The 16,541-nt window shown below is 35.8% G+C and overlaps 1 protein-coding gene across 1 annotated transcript; it reads right to left on the bottom strand.

Annotated features, from left to right (window-relative positions):
* Positions 1–14,816: 14,816 nt before the first annotated feature.
* Positions 14,817–16,099, bottom strand: LOC113356521. Its single transcript, XM_026599712.1, has 3 exons — positions 15,683–16,099; positions 15,467–15,621; positions 14,817–15,165 (listed from the first exon to the last, which is right to left on the bottom strand). Exons 1-3 carry the CDS (start codon positions 16,097–16,099, stop codon positions 14,817–14,819), a joined length of 921 nt encoding a protein of 306 aa, XP_026455497.1.
* Positions 16,100–16,541: the final 442 nt, after the last annotated feature.

Genomic DNA, 16,541 nt, shown 5'->3' with positions numbered 1-16,541 from the left:
AGTCAGACTTTACCTTTAGAGGAAGATGAAGTAGAATTTGATCTTAGGAGGAGTAAAAGAGCTAGAACCAAAACCTCTTTTGGACCTGACTTCATAACACTAGCAGAGTCTGATCCTCAGACTTATAGAGAATCCATGACTTCTTCTGAAGCTCCGTGGTGGAAAGAGTCTTCTATTAGTGAAATGGAATCCATCAAAGAAAATGATACATGGGAGATAGTAGATTTACCTCCAGGGTGTAAGGCCATAGGATGTAAATGGATCTTCAGGAGGAAACGTAACATAGATGGAACTATTCAAAAATACAAGGCTAGGTTAGTAGTGAAAGGCTACAAACAAAAGGAAGGTGTAGATTTCTTTGATACTTAGTCACCCGTTACGAGAATTACTTCCATTAGGATGTTAATTGCTATAGCCGCGGTTCATAACCTAGAAATACATCAAATGGATGTAAAGACAGCTTTCCTACATGGTGAATTAGACGAAGAAATTTACATGGAGCAACCTGAGGGCTTTGTAGTGAAAGGTTGTGAAAAAAAAGTTTGTAAACTGAAAAAATCTTTGTATGGATTGAAACAAGCACCTAAAAAATGGCATGAAAAATTTGATCATGTAATGTTTTCTAGTGGTTTTAGAATCAATGAATCTGACAAGTGTGTATATACTAAGCTTGTAAATGATGCCTGTGTGATTGTATGCTTGTATGTTGATGATATGCTTATACTTGGTACAAACATGGACGTAATTAATTCCACTAAGAACATGCTGAATGAGAACTTTGACATGAAAGACTTAGGCCCTGCAGATGTAATCTTAGGGATGAAAATTAGGAGAAATTCTAACGGTTATAGTCTTAGTCAATCTCATTATGTTGAATCTGTGCTTAGAAAATTCAATCATTTTGATTGTAAACCTGCTTATACTCTGTATGATCCTTGTTGTAAACTCAAAAAGAACAGAGGTAATGGAGTATCACAACTTGAATACTCACGAGTTATAGGAAGTCTGATGTATTTGATGAACTGTACTAGGCCAGACATTGCTTATGCTGTGAGTAGGTTAAGTAGGTATACTTGTAATCTAGGGCAGGAACACTGGGATGCACTTTTTAGAGTGTTGAGGTATTTGAAATTTACGTTGACCTTTTGTTTGAATTATGAAAGGTATCCTGCCGTCCTTGAGGGATTTTGTGATGCAAACTGGATATCAGACTCAGAGGAGTCTAAGTCTACGAGTGGATATGTTTTCACTCTAGCATGTGGGGCTGTTTCTTGGAAGAGTTCCAAACAGACCTGCATAGCTCGATCCACTATGGAATCTGAGTTTATTGCGCTAGATAAAGCAGGAGAGGAAGTCGCTTGGCTAAGATGCTTTTTAGAAGACATTCCTATCTGGCATAGGCCTGTGCTGGCTATATCTATACATTGTGATAATCAAGCTGTCATAGCTAAAGCTAAAAACAATTACTATAATGGGAAGTCTATACATATAAAAAGAAGACACGATACCCTAAAACAACTAATCTCAAAAGGCGTTATTTCCATTGATTGGGTTAAGTCCAAGGAGAATATCGCGGACCCTTTGACGAAAGGTTTGTCCAAAGAGATAGTTAGTAATGCATCTACGGGGATGGGGCTTAGGCTCATTAAATAAACTTGCCATGAAGGATACTCAACCTTGCTGACTGGAGATCCCAAGATCAAGGTTTTGAATGAGAAACTAATTTGTGGCGGGTCAAGGTAAACACTATCAGATAATTCATTCTCTGCCCCTTCCCTATGGTGTAGACGTGATAGTGTGACTGCATGTGAGGATGACTTTCTATTAAGTCTTAATGAGTTGTATAGTTTCAATTTTAGATTGAAGTGGGGTGTAGCAGTAAACACTCTTAATGGAACTCACCTATCTGAATGTGGAAGTGGGTCGCTTCCTATGAGAAGAGAGCTGATTCTCTAGAGCATTCGGAGAAACAGGATTTGTCCAGGGCCAAAAAGGACACAACGACACGAACTCGACAGCACCTAAAGAGATATCACGCGTGGTTATTATCGTGAATTACACTAAACGATGGTAGTTCAAGACATCGCGTTCACTGTCCATCAAGTAGTTCCGGCAATTTCTTACTAAGCAAAGATTCAAGACCTTATGGACACCTCTTGCCTAAGTGGTATTTCTCGTTTTCCGTTTTCTGATTTTTTATCGGTATTTCATTCATGTGGGGGATTGTTAGAGAAAATGAGTTTATAAAAAATTGAGTTTATAAAATAGTTTGATTTTTTGGTCTTGAAAGGATTGGAACTTAGGAGCTATTGGTCACTAAGGACACTAGCTCATTTTCACTTATTGTGAATGACCTTTAGTCCCACATAGGGAAAACTAAAGATGATACCTCTCCATAAGTATTGAATTTTTTGATATTAAGAGTGGCCCTTGGGTCATTAGCACTTTTGTGCGAGGGGGAGGACTTAGGCAATGGGCTAGTTGGTGCAACCACATATTTTCACACACGCGCGGTGCTTCGCACCGAAGCACGCACGCCGCCGTCCGTCCGTGCGGGCGGGCCGGGCCGGGCTCGGGTGCGGGTGTGGGTGTGTCAAGACTTATCTTTTTGGCGAAACTTCCTTTGAATTATTATCTAAAAGATTTTAAACAAATCATTTCTTAATCGTTGGGGGCGTCTGACCCGGCGGATGTTTCCTTACGTTTTACAAACACATTATGATGCATGAAACGTTTCAAATCAATGCATGAACGTTTTACAAACACATTATGATGCATGAACGTTTTATAACCACATTATGATGCATGAAACGTTTTAAATCAATACATGAACGTTTTATACTGTTTCGAAAAATTTGAATTAATTGAAATTAATTCCATTCGATTTAATGCGCATCAATGAGGCTTCTCTCATTTCTCCTCTATATAAACCGACCACATTTTTCATTTTCAATTCGTGTCCAGAAGAGCTACTATCCTCTTCTTTTCGTCTTCTCCCCCTGTGTGGTCCTTTATTTTCATTCCGTGCGCAATTGCTGTTGAGGTCGTAAGAGTGGGCAAGTACTGTAGTGTTTACAGTGCTTGCAACGGGCAGTTTTATCCTGGATACGAACTTGACCACATGGTATAGGCATCACTCATTCTTGAGGCGTACCGGTCAAATATCGTGTTAAGGACAGCGCGTTGAACACGTGACTCTGTCCTCTGTTTGCAGTCCAATTGAGTGTCTATTTACTTTTCAGAAATTAATCTTTTTATTCTAACATCTTTCTTGAGTGTTTTATTGTTACAGACGCAACATATAGTTTCTTCTTATTGGAATTGCAGGCATAAACAAATGAAAAATGATGATTGTGGCTGGGATTTTATTTCCTTTTTCAAGTGCCTTTGTGATGCAGCATCTTGATACCTTTCCTAATTTTGGTCTTTTTTTTAGATTTCCTTTTCTTTTATAATTTCTTTTTTTTTAGATGTTCGATTTTTAGGAAAGATAGGTTAATATAAATAAGGGATTGTAAGATAGTTTTATTCATTCAGTTTTAAGAGATAATAAACTAGAGTTTTCTCTAAAGCCTTGCATTGATTTGATTCTGTTATCAATTCAAGAGCCTTGCATCGAATTTGATTCAACTCTTCGATTCAAGAAGTCAGGTCTCTAGAAATTTTAACCTAAATTTCTAGATTGAGCTGAATTACCGTTGATACGCTGCGCCACTTTGTATGGTTTATTGGTTGTGCCACAAAAACACCCAGGTTCTCTACTCCTTTCTTCAGTTTTGCTCTCGGCTGTACAGTCCCATATTAAGTGTAATCTTGATGAATTGGTAAGCTGAAGCAATTGGAAGAGGACATGAGTAAGTTTACTATAAGGGCTCAAGCCAAGTGGTCCACTGCATATACTCGAATATGATTCTTTCCAAACAAAAAGCATGGTCTGAATATATTTTTTTTATTTAGAGAAGAAGGTAATACTATCAACATATTTTTGATTTTCATTAGTACTATTTTATATTTTCTCTTTTTAGTTTTATTTTGCGACAATTGCGTGGCATATTTTATTTTCTTTTAATGTACCACAGATACATCAATCTGGGGTCCTGGCAAGAAGAAGTACAGGCTTGGATGATGATGGTGTGGTAAGGGATTAAATGTAGCAAGAACTATGAATGAGCCAACTGCTGCTGCTATGTCTGTGGTTTTGTGATCCATATACTTCAAATCTTGACCATCTCCTTTTTATTTGAAAAATGCAGGCATGCAGGCAGATGTTCCGGAAGTACGCAGAATCGTACAGACGTTCTCATTCAACAACACCTGTATTTGTTCTCTGGCTATCTGGTGTTACCAACACATGATAAAGGCGTACTTAAAATTTTGATGACAATGGGCCTTCATTCTCAAAGATACATCTCTAGAATCAGAGTGATAAACTCACTAGAGAGATCGATGCATTTTAATGAATTATTAGCCATCGAAATCCTCCTATCGTACTATCAATTAGGTAATCTACTTGGAATTTCTTCTTATATATATTCCAAGTCCATTACATGTATTTGCTTACTCACAGAAAAATTCATCATCCCGATGGCAATAACAAACACGTAAAATCATTATCTTAATAGTTTATTTTGTTACTCATCGATCACTTTGCATGCTAAATATTTGGGATCCTGCAGGTAAGTACTTTCACGAGTGTATTTACATTGCTATTTTGCGTTTTCTTATTTGTCTCCATCATCGCAACGGGCATCACATTTCTTTCCAGTGCAAGGACTTCTTAAAGTCTTAGCTGGAATCATACCAATTTCATGGTCAATCCAAGAGTTCAGAGAGTGGAGATTTTGCGGAACTTTATGCATTCAAATGGACTACTCTCTTCATCCCTCCAACCACAGAAACTGTTCATTTCAACCGCGGGTGTACCTGAAAATTAATAATATACCTTTAGAATTGACACAAACAATACTCACGTCAACGCAGATTACTCATTTTCCGGGTTGGAAAAGGTTCATCAATCAATAAAAAAAATTTGATGTCATTTTTCGAACATCTATATATATGACATATATATAGTTACCATTTGACGCATAAGAGAGTTTGATTCCAGCGCCTATCACGACACAAATATACAGTTCCACATACCCAAGCACCGTGTTTTTTTTAAGTAAAATTGTATTAAAAAGTAGCCATATTACAAAGTTGCAAAAGCCACCATGCAAAGGAAAGCTAACAAACGTCATGACACCCAATAACAAATAGACTCAAGTGCTACTCGCAATGAGCACCGTTTGATGTACATAAAGAGTTAAATACGATTCATCTCTAACAATACAAAACCAAAGGGTAGTGTGTACTTATCATCAAGACAAAAAAATACTCCTTCCGTCTTACTATTAGTTGACCTATTTATCTTTCGTTACGTAGATGTTTTAAAATGCTTTTCAATGATATAAAATTTACGAATCTCCCGATCAAGCTGTATTTCCATTCATCTACACTTTCATCGATATCTTCATCAGGAATTACAGAAATGAATTCTGAAGATGTTTGATTATCGTCAATGGGTTTTAAAAGTTCATCTGAATTTACCCTAGATCCCGAAAATTCACCTGGGATCGCCATATTTATTGTTTTAATGATAACTGAAAGAAGGGTTTACACCAATCATTGATGATTGTTTGTATAAATCACCTGAATTAATTCAGAAAACGTAGAAAATCGATGAAAATTTAATGAACTGAGTCAAATAGTTTTGTCGCCCGATTTAGAAAGAGAAACTTCTTGCTAACTACAGTCCAGTCCAATGCCTCAACATGATTAATTACTCCACAAAAAAAACATAACTGGTTACTACAACGTTTTCTTATTTCCACGAGTCTTTTACAAAGAGCTAACCAACAAACAATAAACAAGGGAGAATGGAAACATCCAGCGTCTTAAAGTCGGTATAAAAATCACAACGACATATTTAATTATGGAGAAATATATAATACTCATGTCATGATTTTCTAGCTTCGATTTTCAATCGGAAATATATGCATATTTTGGGAAATCTAAATTGTACTCCACGAATCAAACACGCATTACTATAACTCACGGAAGATAATGAAAATATTTCACTGTACAAATTTAATTTTACTGGACAATTCAATATAACTAATTTCTTATACATAGTTATTTATACTTTGTTTCCATTTTGTATTGGATTTCATTCTATTTATGTTATTTAAATTCTAAGTTGTTTTATGTTAATTAGATTTTATGATATCCACGTACAAATATACTTAGATTTGTGTAAAAAGAGGAAAATCAAAAGAAAACTGTCAAGTTATCCAAAAAAATCTTTATTCAACGTCCACTTTATATCAATTAATAATATGAAAAAAGAATCTCATTACATAATCGAGATAGAGTAACTTAAAAAAAAAGACGGTTAAATAAGATGTTTTTGAGGTCATGATGTATCGCGATCTTGACGATGTTTATGCTGATGAATTATATACATATGATGTGGGTGGACCAAAAGTGGCCAGATTATATAAAAAAACAAAAATATGAGCTCAAAAAATTTAAAGAATATCAAAATTCGGAATAAAGATATGAACAACATCTATAATCTTTAATAAATCGAAGCCCATAACATTTCTAATAGTTTTTTTTTCTTTATTGCATTGGTTTTCTATCATTTTTTACTGTTATGAAGTTAAGTATGATTATTTGTTATTATTTTTTATCTTAATGAAATTAATTTTAAAAAAGTATTCAGCATTTCAGAAGCCAGAAACAGACTCGTGCATCGCACAGGTGCAAAACTAGTTTCCCTAATTTCATGAAACTCCTCCGTATCAACAAAAATCATGGTTTCTTCATATTTTCTCAAATATTGCTCAAACCATGAAAAGGCCAAAAAGTCAAATGGTCACATAGCCGACTAGGCTACTCACGCCAAATATTAAAATATCATTATTTTAATATTTTTCGAATTTGGTAAAACGAGCAAAGTTCTACTTGCTCATTCGTGCAAAATCAAGAATTTCAGTCAAAGATCGAACTCTTCTGAAAATCCGAGATATTGCTCAAACGCACATCAGAAAATGCCGAAACTCTCAAGACTAAGACATGGACATTATAGTGACATGGGCATGCTCCCTTGACCGACCAAGGCCGGCCCTAAGGCTTGCAAGGAGCCGGTCCCACACTTTTCATAATTTTGACCTAATTTGCTCAATTGCTCATATTGGGTCCAAACTCTTTCCAACCGACTTGGAATTTGCTCAAACGACCATCAACTGGTCCCACGACTACCAAGGGCCGGTTTCATGCCCTCTTGGTCGGTCCCTCACTTTTCCACAATTAGGTTTTATCACCTAATGCTCAATCGAGCACTATTTCAATAAATGATAAAACTGGCATTTAATCATCATTCTCTCACCAACTGGTCAACTCAGGACCCTGGTGCACGCTCACTTGAGTACTTGGACACCATATGGACGTACATCATCCCATGTGGTCGGTCCCTCTATCACTCATGATCTGTTTTCAGCAATTCATCAATTGACGAACGATTGATCAAAAATTAGGGTTTCGAATAAACGCTTCACGAATTCATCATTCTGAGTAAGTTCAAACACTAATAAATTTATGTTGATCCAACAATAAACATCTGGATTAATTGTATAATATTCGATAGTCTACCAATATTTTAATTAATATTTTATTGGGTCACGACACCAATAAATAATTCGTCGAATTGAGCAAGGGAGAATTAGGCTAAGGCCCCACCCATGGATAACCCATAATATGAGGCCCCTAGTTAAAAGAATTTCAAAATCAGGCCCCTAATTAAAAATAAATTATAATAGAAGTGGAAATGACCAGAGTAACCTTGACTATATAAGTAACTACCCTAGGTTTATTCTTTCGCAGAGACCTTTATTTTCATTTTAGGAGAGAGAAACCAAATATCAAATGAAGAAAACTGCAGAAAAAAACTGAAAAATTCCAAAAATTCGAAAACTGAAATTTCAGATTTGCAGATCGAAGAAAGGGGAACCAAAAACCGGTAGATTGTCTATGGAATCTTCTTCGTGTTTTTGATTTGTTTTTGATCTATTTAATCTCAGTCGTTACTTCGATTTTCTTCTTCGTTTAATTCGTTTTTTGATTCATTCTCGATCTGTTATTTGATGTATTATTGATCTGTTTATTTCAGCAGTTTATTGATTAAAGAACAAGACAGAGAAAGAAGAAGAAGAAGAAGAAGAAGAAGAAGAAGAAGAAGAAGAAGAAGAAGAAGAGGAAGAGGAAGAGGAAGAAGAAGAAGAGGAAGAAGAAGAAGAAGAAGAAGAAGGTAGGTAAAGTGAAAACTGATGCACATTGAGCATCGATTGATGTTTTCCCAGTTTTCCATTCTTCAATCTGTTTTCTTAAAGAACATCAATCGATGTTTAGGAGATTAAAACTACTGCCTGTTTTTGATTCAGTTTAAAATGTTTAAACTGCAGATTAAGGTTCAATGGTGCAAGGAAGAAGAAATCCTCCTGCAGAAGATCCTGACTTAAGAGGTGTGTCTTGTTATGATATCATACATGCTAGTGAAAGTATATATGTGATTGTTGTGATATCATGTTATAATGTAATACCAGAGCTTTTGAATGTGTAACTTTACAAACAAGGGCATGTGTAACCATAAGTTACACATTCAAAATCTCACCATTGACTGTATAGTGGTTTGTATATTGAGTGTGTAACTTGTAGTTACACATTTAAGATCTCCAAATAATCCTATGTAACTGTAAGTTACACATTCAAGATCTCACCGGTAACTTACCAAGGGGCTGTGTAACTATAAGTTGCACATTATGAATATCATTTTTTGATCGTATGTTATGCATATGAATGTGTAACTAAAAGTTACGCATGCTGAATGTCACCAGTAATGCCCGTGAATGTGCAACTTTACAAAATGGTGCATGTGTAACTACAAGTTACACATTCTAATCTCACCACTAACTTGACAATTGCATGTGTAACTTGAAGTTACACATGCAAAATCTCACCACTGATTTTCCAATTGCCTGATGCAAAATATCAACTATGTCTGTATTGTATTTAAATAGTAGTTACGCATCAAAAACTTAAGGTAACAAAAAACATAATAGAATGATTCAGTTTGTGTGCTTCGCAAATACACATAGTTTGTGACATGATTTTGATTTTGCAGTTATAAAGCAGTGTATTTGATAAGTACACAACATACTGACTCATACTATTTTTGTGTGTGATGTGTACATGAAAATTAAGGAAATACCTGAATGTCGTTAAGGATTTGGTAAAGGTGATAAAACCTATAGGACTGACTGATAGGGCTCAGAAATATCTTAGGAGAGCTGCTTACGGTAAACTCGTAATGATGTATTACGATGAATATGATCCATTTGTACCAAGTACAACAAGACAGATCACTACCAACAAACATGGAGTCTTGAAGCTATTGAACTGCTTTGATCTGGATTGTGAGGCACCGTGTTCGTTCAAGTTTGGTGATGATAAGTTTATAGAGTATACACCGGCAAAGCTGGCTGGTATATTTTGCATGCAAAGGATTGGAAGTACAAAGGGTCAAAAGTTGTTAAAGTACTTCTCTCATCGGGATTTGATTGACAATGTTTTATACAACAAGTACTTCACTGATATCAAGTCTATGAAACATCAGACGACAGTGACTAAGACAATAAATTTAGAGAATATAAAACAACTTATGACCAAAAGGAGCAAAAGTGGGAGAAGAAAGAAAGTTGATGAGAAGGATCTAGTTTGTTTGATAGGTTTTTATCTTTGTCGTGTATTGTTTTTTAGCGACATGAATGCTAATGGAGTGAACGTGAAATATCTTAGTATCGTTGAAACATATGAGACGGTGCTCAAGGTGTCTTGGACTAATTTAATACATGAGCACTTGTTTGAAGAGATTCATGATAATATTAATTGCTTGGCAAATGTGAAGGCTTGTGTGCACTACCTACTGGTAAAGCTTGTGTGTAATTTATATTCCAGCAGTTTTACTGTTATGTTCAGGATATTTTAATGTTAATTGCTTGACTAATTAAAATTTATATGTTGCAGATATTGTTTGCTGAACATGCACCAGAAGGCTCAATCACGAAAGTTGAAAACCACGAAGAAGATATCCCACGGGTTGGAAGGTGGGATCTATACCAGATTTCGGATTACATTTCTATAACAGACATGACACAGTTTTCGGTAAGTTTTATATGTTAGTTGGTTTATGTTTTGTAAATTTATGGGAATATAATTTAGATATAAGTTGGATGTAATCAGAATTGTCATGTGTAGCTATAAGTTACACATTTAAATGTGCTTGTGTAACTTATAGTTACACATGCAAACATAACACCAGTGAGTTCATTTTATATGTGTAACTTCAGGATACACATATAAAATGTGCTTATGTAACTGTAAGTTACACATACAACTGAAAATTTGTACATTTAGAATGTTCACCTGTTTTTGCTATCTCTTAAGTTAACATCTCCATCTGTTAATTGCAGCCAACTGCTAGCTTTGTGGCTGAGTTTTCACAGATTAAAAAGCAGCTTGGTATATCAACCGTGGTACCAAGTAAGGCCGACCTGCAAAGGTGGCTGAAAGAGAAAGCCATTGAGAATGGAAAACTGAAAGAGCAACTGCAAGCAAACGAACAAAAAATTAAAGCAGTGTATGCAATTGCCATAGAAGGGATATCATAAGGGGACCTTTCAGGAACACTAGAATACAAGATTCACGATTTTAGTTGCAAAATTATGGAAGCAATGGGTTTTGAACCTTACAAAGTGACCCAGGAAGAGTTTATGCAACATGAAGATGGTGGAGATGGAGGTACTGAGCATGGACCTACTAAGCATGAAGATGGTGGAGATGGAGGTACTGAGCATGGAGCTGCTGAGCATGGAAAAGAAGAGCTCGAGAAAGAGACTGAACAAGAGAAAGAGAAAGATGACACGAAAAATTCCTTCCATGATGAATGTAAGTAACTTGTTCATTTATAATATGCTTTAACTTGATAGTGATAATGATATATTAGTTGACATGTGTAGTGGTACCAAATTAGTTGACACTAAGGTACAAAATTAGACTTGGTTATTGTTGAGTACACAGATCATATGGATGTGTAATCCCTAGTTACACATGTTATATGCATGTGTAACATGGAGTTACACATGCTAAAAATGAACAAAAAAAATACACATGCTAGGTATCCAAGTCATATACATGTGTAGTTGTCGATTACACATGATATATTCTTCTTGAATTTTTTTTAAAAAAATTTAACATCATCATCAATTCAATCCTTGTGCAGTTCCATGTAAAAGTCTTGCAGCTGGAAATACAACAAAAATTCTTCTAGCTCAAAGTGCTGCAGAGGGGCGCAAAAAGCCCCTCAGGATATACAGTTCGAGTATGAAGAGTATGACAACATGCAAGACTCCTCCACAACACAAAAGGCCCGTTCCAAAGCGACATCCCCCTCCTTCAAATCTTGTTGATGAGGCGCAGATGAAAGCTGGTAAAGAGACAACTGTTACGGATGATGCGCAGAAGAAAGCTGCAGAATGTGGAGTTATGGATGGGGCGCAGGAGAAAGCCGCAGGTGATGATGTAACTGCAAAAGTCAATGATGAGATACCTGCAACTGTTGGCGACGGTTTGGTTATCACTGCTCCAACTCAGCCAACACCTGAAACTTTTGAAGACAGTTTCGCTTCAACACAGTTTGAGGAATCTATGGTGATAACTGCTACAACACCGCCAACTTCGTGGAAAATTCCTGAGACCTACAGGTTGGTGCAACTAGGAGCTAACCCTGCTGATATGATGAATGTTGAAGATATATAAATGCTAAATGAAATTGTCATTAACATCAACAAAAGCCAACATGGACCTGTAGTGATGGAGAATGCAGAAGCTAGCTCAAGTGGTAATCACTCTTCCTTGTGTAACTTATTCTGTTTTTCCTTTTTTTTTCCTTTATGTTTTATTTGTAATGCAAGTGTAATTTGAAGTTACACAATGTAAGAGCATGTATAACTTTCTATTACACATGTTATGCAAGGCAAGTGTAACTTCAAGTTACACAATCATTACCATGTGCAATTTTCTTTTTGATGATTCCAAATTTTTGTTTTTTCATAGCTCAAAATCAGCTGAACTTTGATAGTGATCAAATGATGGAGAATGCACAACCTAGATCAAGTGGTAACCACTCTTCCTTGTGTAAATTATTGTGATTTTTTTTCATTTATGTTTTGTTTATAATGCAAGTGTAACTTAAAGTTACACATTGTAAAAGGCATGTGTAGCAGTATGAAAGTGTTGCTTTCTGTTACACATGCTATGCAAGGCAAGTTTAACTTTAGGTTACACAAGTGGAGCATGTGCAAAACTTTTTTTTTTTATTCTGCTTATTTTTGTTGTTGCACAGCTCAAACTTAGGAGAATATTGGCAGTGCTGGAGCAAATTTTAGCCTTGGCCTAGATAACACTCTGAAACCAGTTGGAGAACTAGTCAAGCAAGCTGAAAAGGAACAAAGAAATCCAGAATTCATTCACAAACGCGTTTTGAGGAATAGAACAATAGATCAAGATCATCTGAAGCAGTATGAAAGGAAGCCAAAGAAGAGTAAGAAGACTGCGAATGAAAAAGAATAGCCGCAGTTCCAGAAGTAGAAGAAGGAAGAATGAACACAGTTCCATATTTACAAGAAGAAAGCATGGCTGAGGCTGCTGAAGAAGATGACGGCACAATGAGAAAGGATGTGAAAGATTCTGGAGTTATTGAAAGGCTTAATGGCGGTCAAAAGACGAAAGTGCTTGAATATTGCGACACTCATCCCCAATCGTAAAATACCTATAACCAAAACTCATGCTTGATTTTGTTATGGTGTTTAAATGTAGATTCTAATATAGAAGGTTGTATCTTACTACTTGATTCTGTTATGTTGTTTAATTGTTTCCTTCTTTATAATGTAGACACATTGCTTGTATGGAGTTCAACGACGACGACAGCTCGTTCTGTGATACAAGTGGAGGATTAAAGCTCCAACTTACCAACAAAGAAGCCTACTTGGAGGCAAAATTCATTGATTTCTACATAAGAAAGTTGAGGACAAATATGAACTCAAACAGCAAGTATGATAAAACGATATTCCTCTCGCCAAAAGCATACGTAAGTACTTCGAAATATTTAAAATTTTATTGCATTAATAATGTGTAGTGGGTGTTATAAGATTATGATAACATGCTCAGAGTTTTTTTATGTGTAATCTGAGGTTACAAATGCAGTTACAATGTGTAATCTGAAATTACAGATGCAGTTATAATGTGTAATCTGAAGTTACACATCCTTGTTTTTCTATTGTAAAACCCAAGAAATTATATGTAACTTCTGCTTACATAATCACTTGTGCATTTGTAACTTTTGATTTAAAATGTGAGTTTGACATTCCAAATGGTTTTTGCAGAAAACTTACTTGCAGAGTTATGATGAATTCAATAAATTTTGGATTCCAAAGCTTGCTAAGGAGTATCAAAAGTACAAGGACGGTGCAGTCAGACTTTTCGCCCCAATGTGCAACAACAACACACACTATACACTGCTGGAGTATGACTTGAGGAGCTCTGATCCTTGGTCCTACATGAACTTGTCAAATGTTAAGGAACTCAGGGGTCAACACTTAATGGAAGCCAGGAAATATGCATTTGCAATAAGTACAGAACTGTCACTCTGATGTCCTCTTGCTCTTAGGATGAATGAAAGAGCCAAGAACCTCCCTTCGCCCCCACAAGGTTCAATTCCTAATTGTCTTCTATTTGTATGCACTTACATGAAGATGAGGATGAAGAGTAAACCGATGGACAAAAAATACACATCAAGTATGGTGTTATGGTGGACTAACAAGGTGAACCGCATGAGAGGAAGCATGCTTTACAAGATTCTTTCGGATCCATCCACAGATGTGTAAAGCAGTCATTAGGATTAGGAAAAGATTCTACTACTTGCAAATATGTTGTTAGCTACAAGCCGTTGTTAGACTTGCAAAATATGTTGTTAAAACTTTTAAATTTCTTCAGTTAGTAGATTTTAGCAGTTCTTGGATTTACAAAACTTCTATACCTTCGGATTGAAATTTATTGAATTAAAAACTTGTTTACTTTTGTCGACTACAAGCTGTTATTAGAACTTTTCTGTTGTTTGCAAAGGTTTCAGAAGTATGCAACAGGTTAAGTAACTTAAACTTACACATCAAATTAAGATGTGTAAGTTGAAGTTACATATGTTCAAAAATAATTGTTTCTAGACAACAGGTAAAGACAAAATATAGTGGAATGTATAACAGGGTCAAATGCTGAAACATAGGTTAAGTAACTCATAGTTACACATGCAATTAAGACAAGCTGAATCAAAAAAATGTAAAAATAACAATGTGTAAGGAATAGTTACACATCCATATTTTATAAGTGTAAGCCAAAGTTACACATGTATTTCCCTTCTGTGTTCAGAAGACACACACTAGGAATAGAAACACATTTCACCTGTGAACTCACAAAAATATAAAAACTTAATATTATAAAATCTGAATAAAAGATCCTTGCACGTAATCAACGTTGCAGAAAAATAAAAATGTTTGGTCCATGAAAACCAACATGAAGAAAACTAAAAAACAAATAATCCAAGACAAATAAGAAACCACACATAAAATAAATACTTTGCAGAAATGAACTTCTTCATCTTAAAGCTAGGGTGGTGTGTACTTCAGAGGGTTCTTACAACTTGCCCTGTTATGACCTGCTTCCTTGCAATTGCCGCAGTGAACTTTCCTCTTTGCTTTCTTTTCACCTTTGCTTATAATCCTTTTTCCTTGGGGTCTACCTGGTTGTCTCTTTATGACAGATGAAGGGTTGATGGTGTTGTCTTTGTCAATATCAACATGCCTGTTGTAGTTGGGAATTGGATGGATGACATGCAAATAAGTCTTCCTATAATAATCGCTTGTAAAAAACGGTGAAATGAAATCAATAGCTTCACGTTTAATCTTTCGTATCGCTGCAAGAGCATGAGAACAAGGAAAACCGTACACACGCCACCTTCAGAAAAAAAACCCAAAAAACAAAGAATATAAACACTCAAAAAAACAGAATTGCATATACAGGATGTGTATCTTTCAGTTACACATGCATATACATAAATATGTAAACTGCCAGTTACATATGCTTATAGATAGTGTAACTAGAAGTTACACACCCTGTAAACTTTCAAAAAATTAACATACAAAGAGAAAAAAAAAGCATAAGAAATAAAACCTTTGACAGGTGTAGGTACAGTGTTCTAGATCCACTCTGTGAGTCCTTTCGCTTAAAACTTCAAACACTAGAAACAATTACTTGCCATGCCAAACCTTCATCTTGTAGAGACTCAAGCCTTTTATCATACTCCGGAGTTGATGGAGTCATCACAGCATCACCAATAGCACGACACTTTGCCATTATTCTCATAACTTTCATCCTAACTTGAAAATAAAAAGAAAAAGAAAACTTATGAATCTACAAAGTGACAAAACAAGAAACAAAGACAATAAAAAAACAGAAAAAGCACTCTGCAAACCTGATCAAGAAGAGAAAATGCAGGCATCTTCTTGTGAACCTTAATCCAACTATTGTATGATTCTGCTATTTGGATATATGTACGTCCATACCGACAACCTTGGAAAAACGCATTTGCATATGCTTCAGGTGGGATGGTTGCAATGTAATTAGCAACCCAATCACAATCCAGATATCTTATTTTCTGTATGGCCTTGTAATGGTTTTCAGGTGTGAGTGCGTACGTCGCTTCTTGGAAGAGGTCAAGAACAAGAGTGTACCTAGGATCTGATCCATTGATAGGAAGATTAGTCTTCAAATGATAGTAACAGAAGCTATGGAATGAGTCTGGATAGACGAGAGGAACACCACGCAAGAGTCCGTCATGGCGATCCGAATGGAAGGTGATTGGCCTCCCGTCACCAAAAAATTGTTGCATATTTCTTAAAAACCACTCCCACTTGTCAATATTCTCAGAATCTCATAGTGCCATAGCAAGGGGAAATCCTACAAAGAGTGCAGAAAATGAAGTTAAAATAAGTTGCACAAAAACAGAAAAATAATGTGTAACTTGAAGTTACACATCCCAAAAACAAAATATATAACTTAGGAGTTACAAATGCTATTCCCAAATGTGTACTGAGAGTTGCTTAAGAAACATACCTTTATCACCATTGATCCCAGTAGCCTCCATCAAGCAGCCTCTGAATCTACCAGTAAGGAAAGTAGCATCCAAATAGACCATTGGACGACAAAACCGGTACCCTTTGATGCATGCATCAAATGAGATAAAAATCCGTTTGAACTCTTTCTTTGCAGGATTAAATTGGAAGTCTGTCACACTATCTGGGTTAGTTTCCCTTATAGCATTAATATACCAT

Source organism: Papaver somniferum, chromosome 1, assembly GCF_003573695.1.
Source record: "Papaver somniferum cultivar HN1 chromosome 1, ASM357369v1, whole genome shotgun sequence".
In the NCBI taxonomy this organism is placed as follows: Eukaryota; Viridiplantae; Streptophyta; class Magnoliopsida; order Ranunculales; family Papaveraceae; genus Papaver; species Papaver somniferum.
Note: the sequence above shows the minus strand (reverse complement) of the source record. Positions and strands in the feature narration are given on the sequence as shown.

What these genes read in the sequence shown, in the direction of transcription:
- LOC113356521 (XM_026599712.1), bottom strand. Translation starts at nt 16,099, where the DNA reads ATGCAACAATTTTTTGGTGACGGGAGGCCAATCACCTTCCATTCGGAT. An exon ending in CATTTTCTCTTCTTGATCAG is followed by an intron (nt 15,622 to 15,682) that starts GTTTGCAGAGTG and finishes GTCACTTTGTAG; the next exon opens with ATTCATAAGTTTTCTTTTTC. An exon ending in CAAGATGAAGGTTTGGCATG is followed by an intron (nt 15,166 to 15,466) that starts GCAAGTAATTGT and finishes TTTTTTCTGAAG; the next exon opens with GTGGCGTGTGTACGGTTTTC.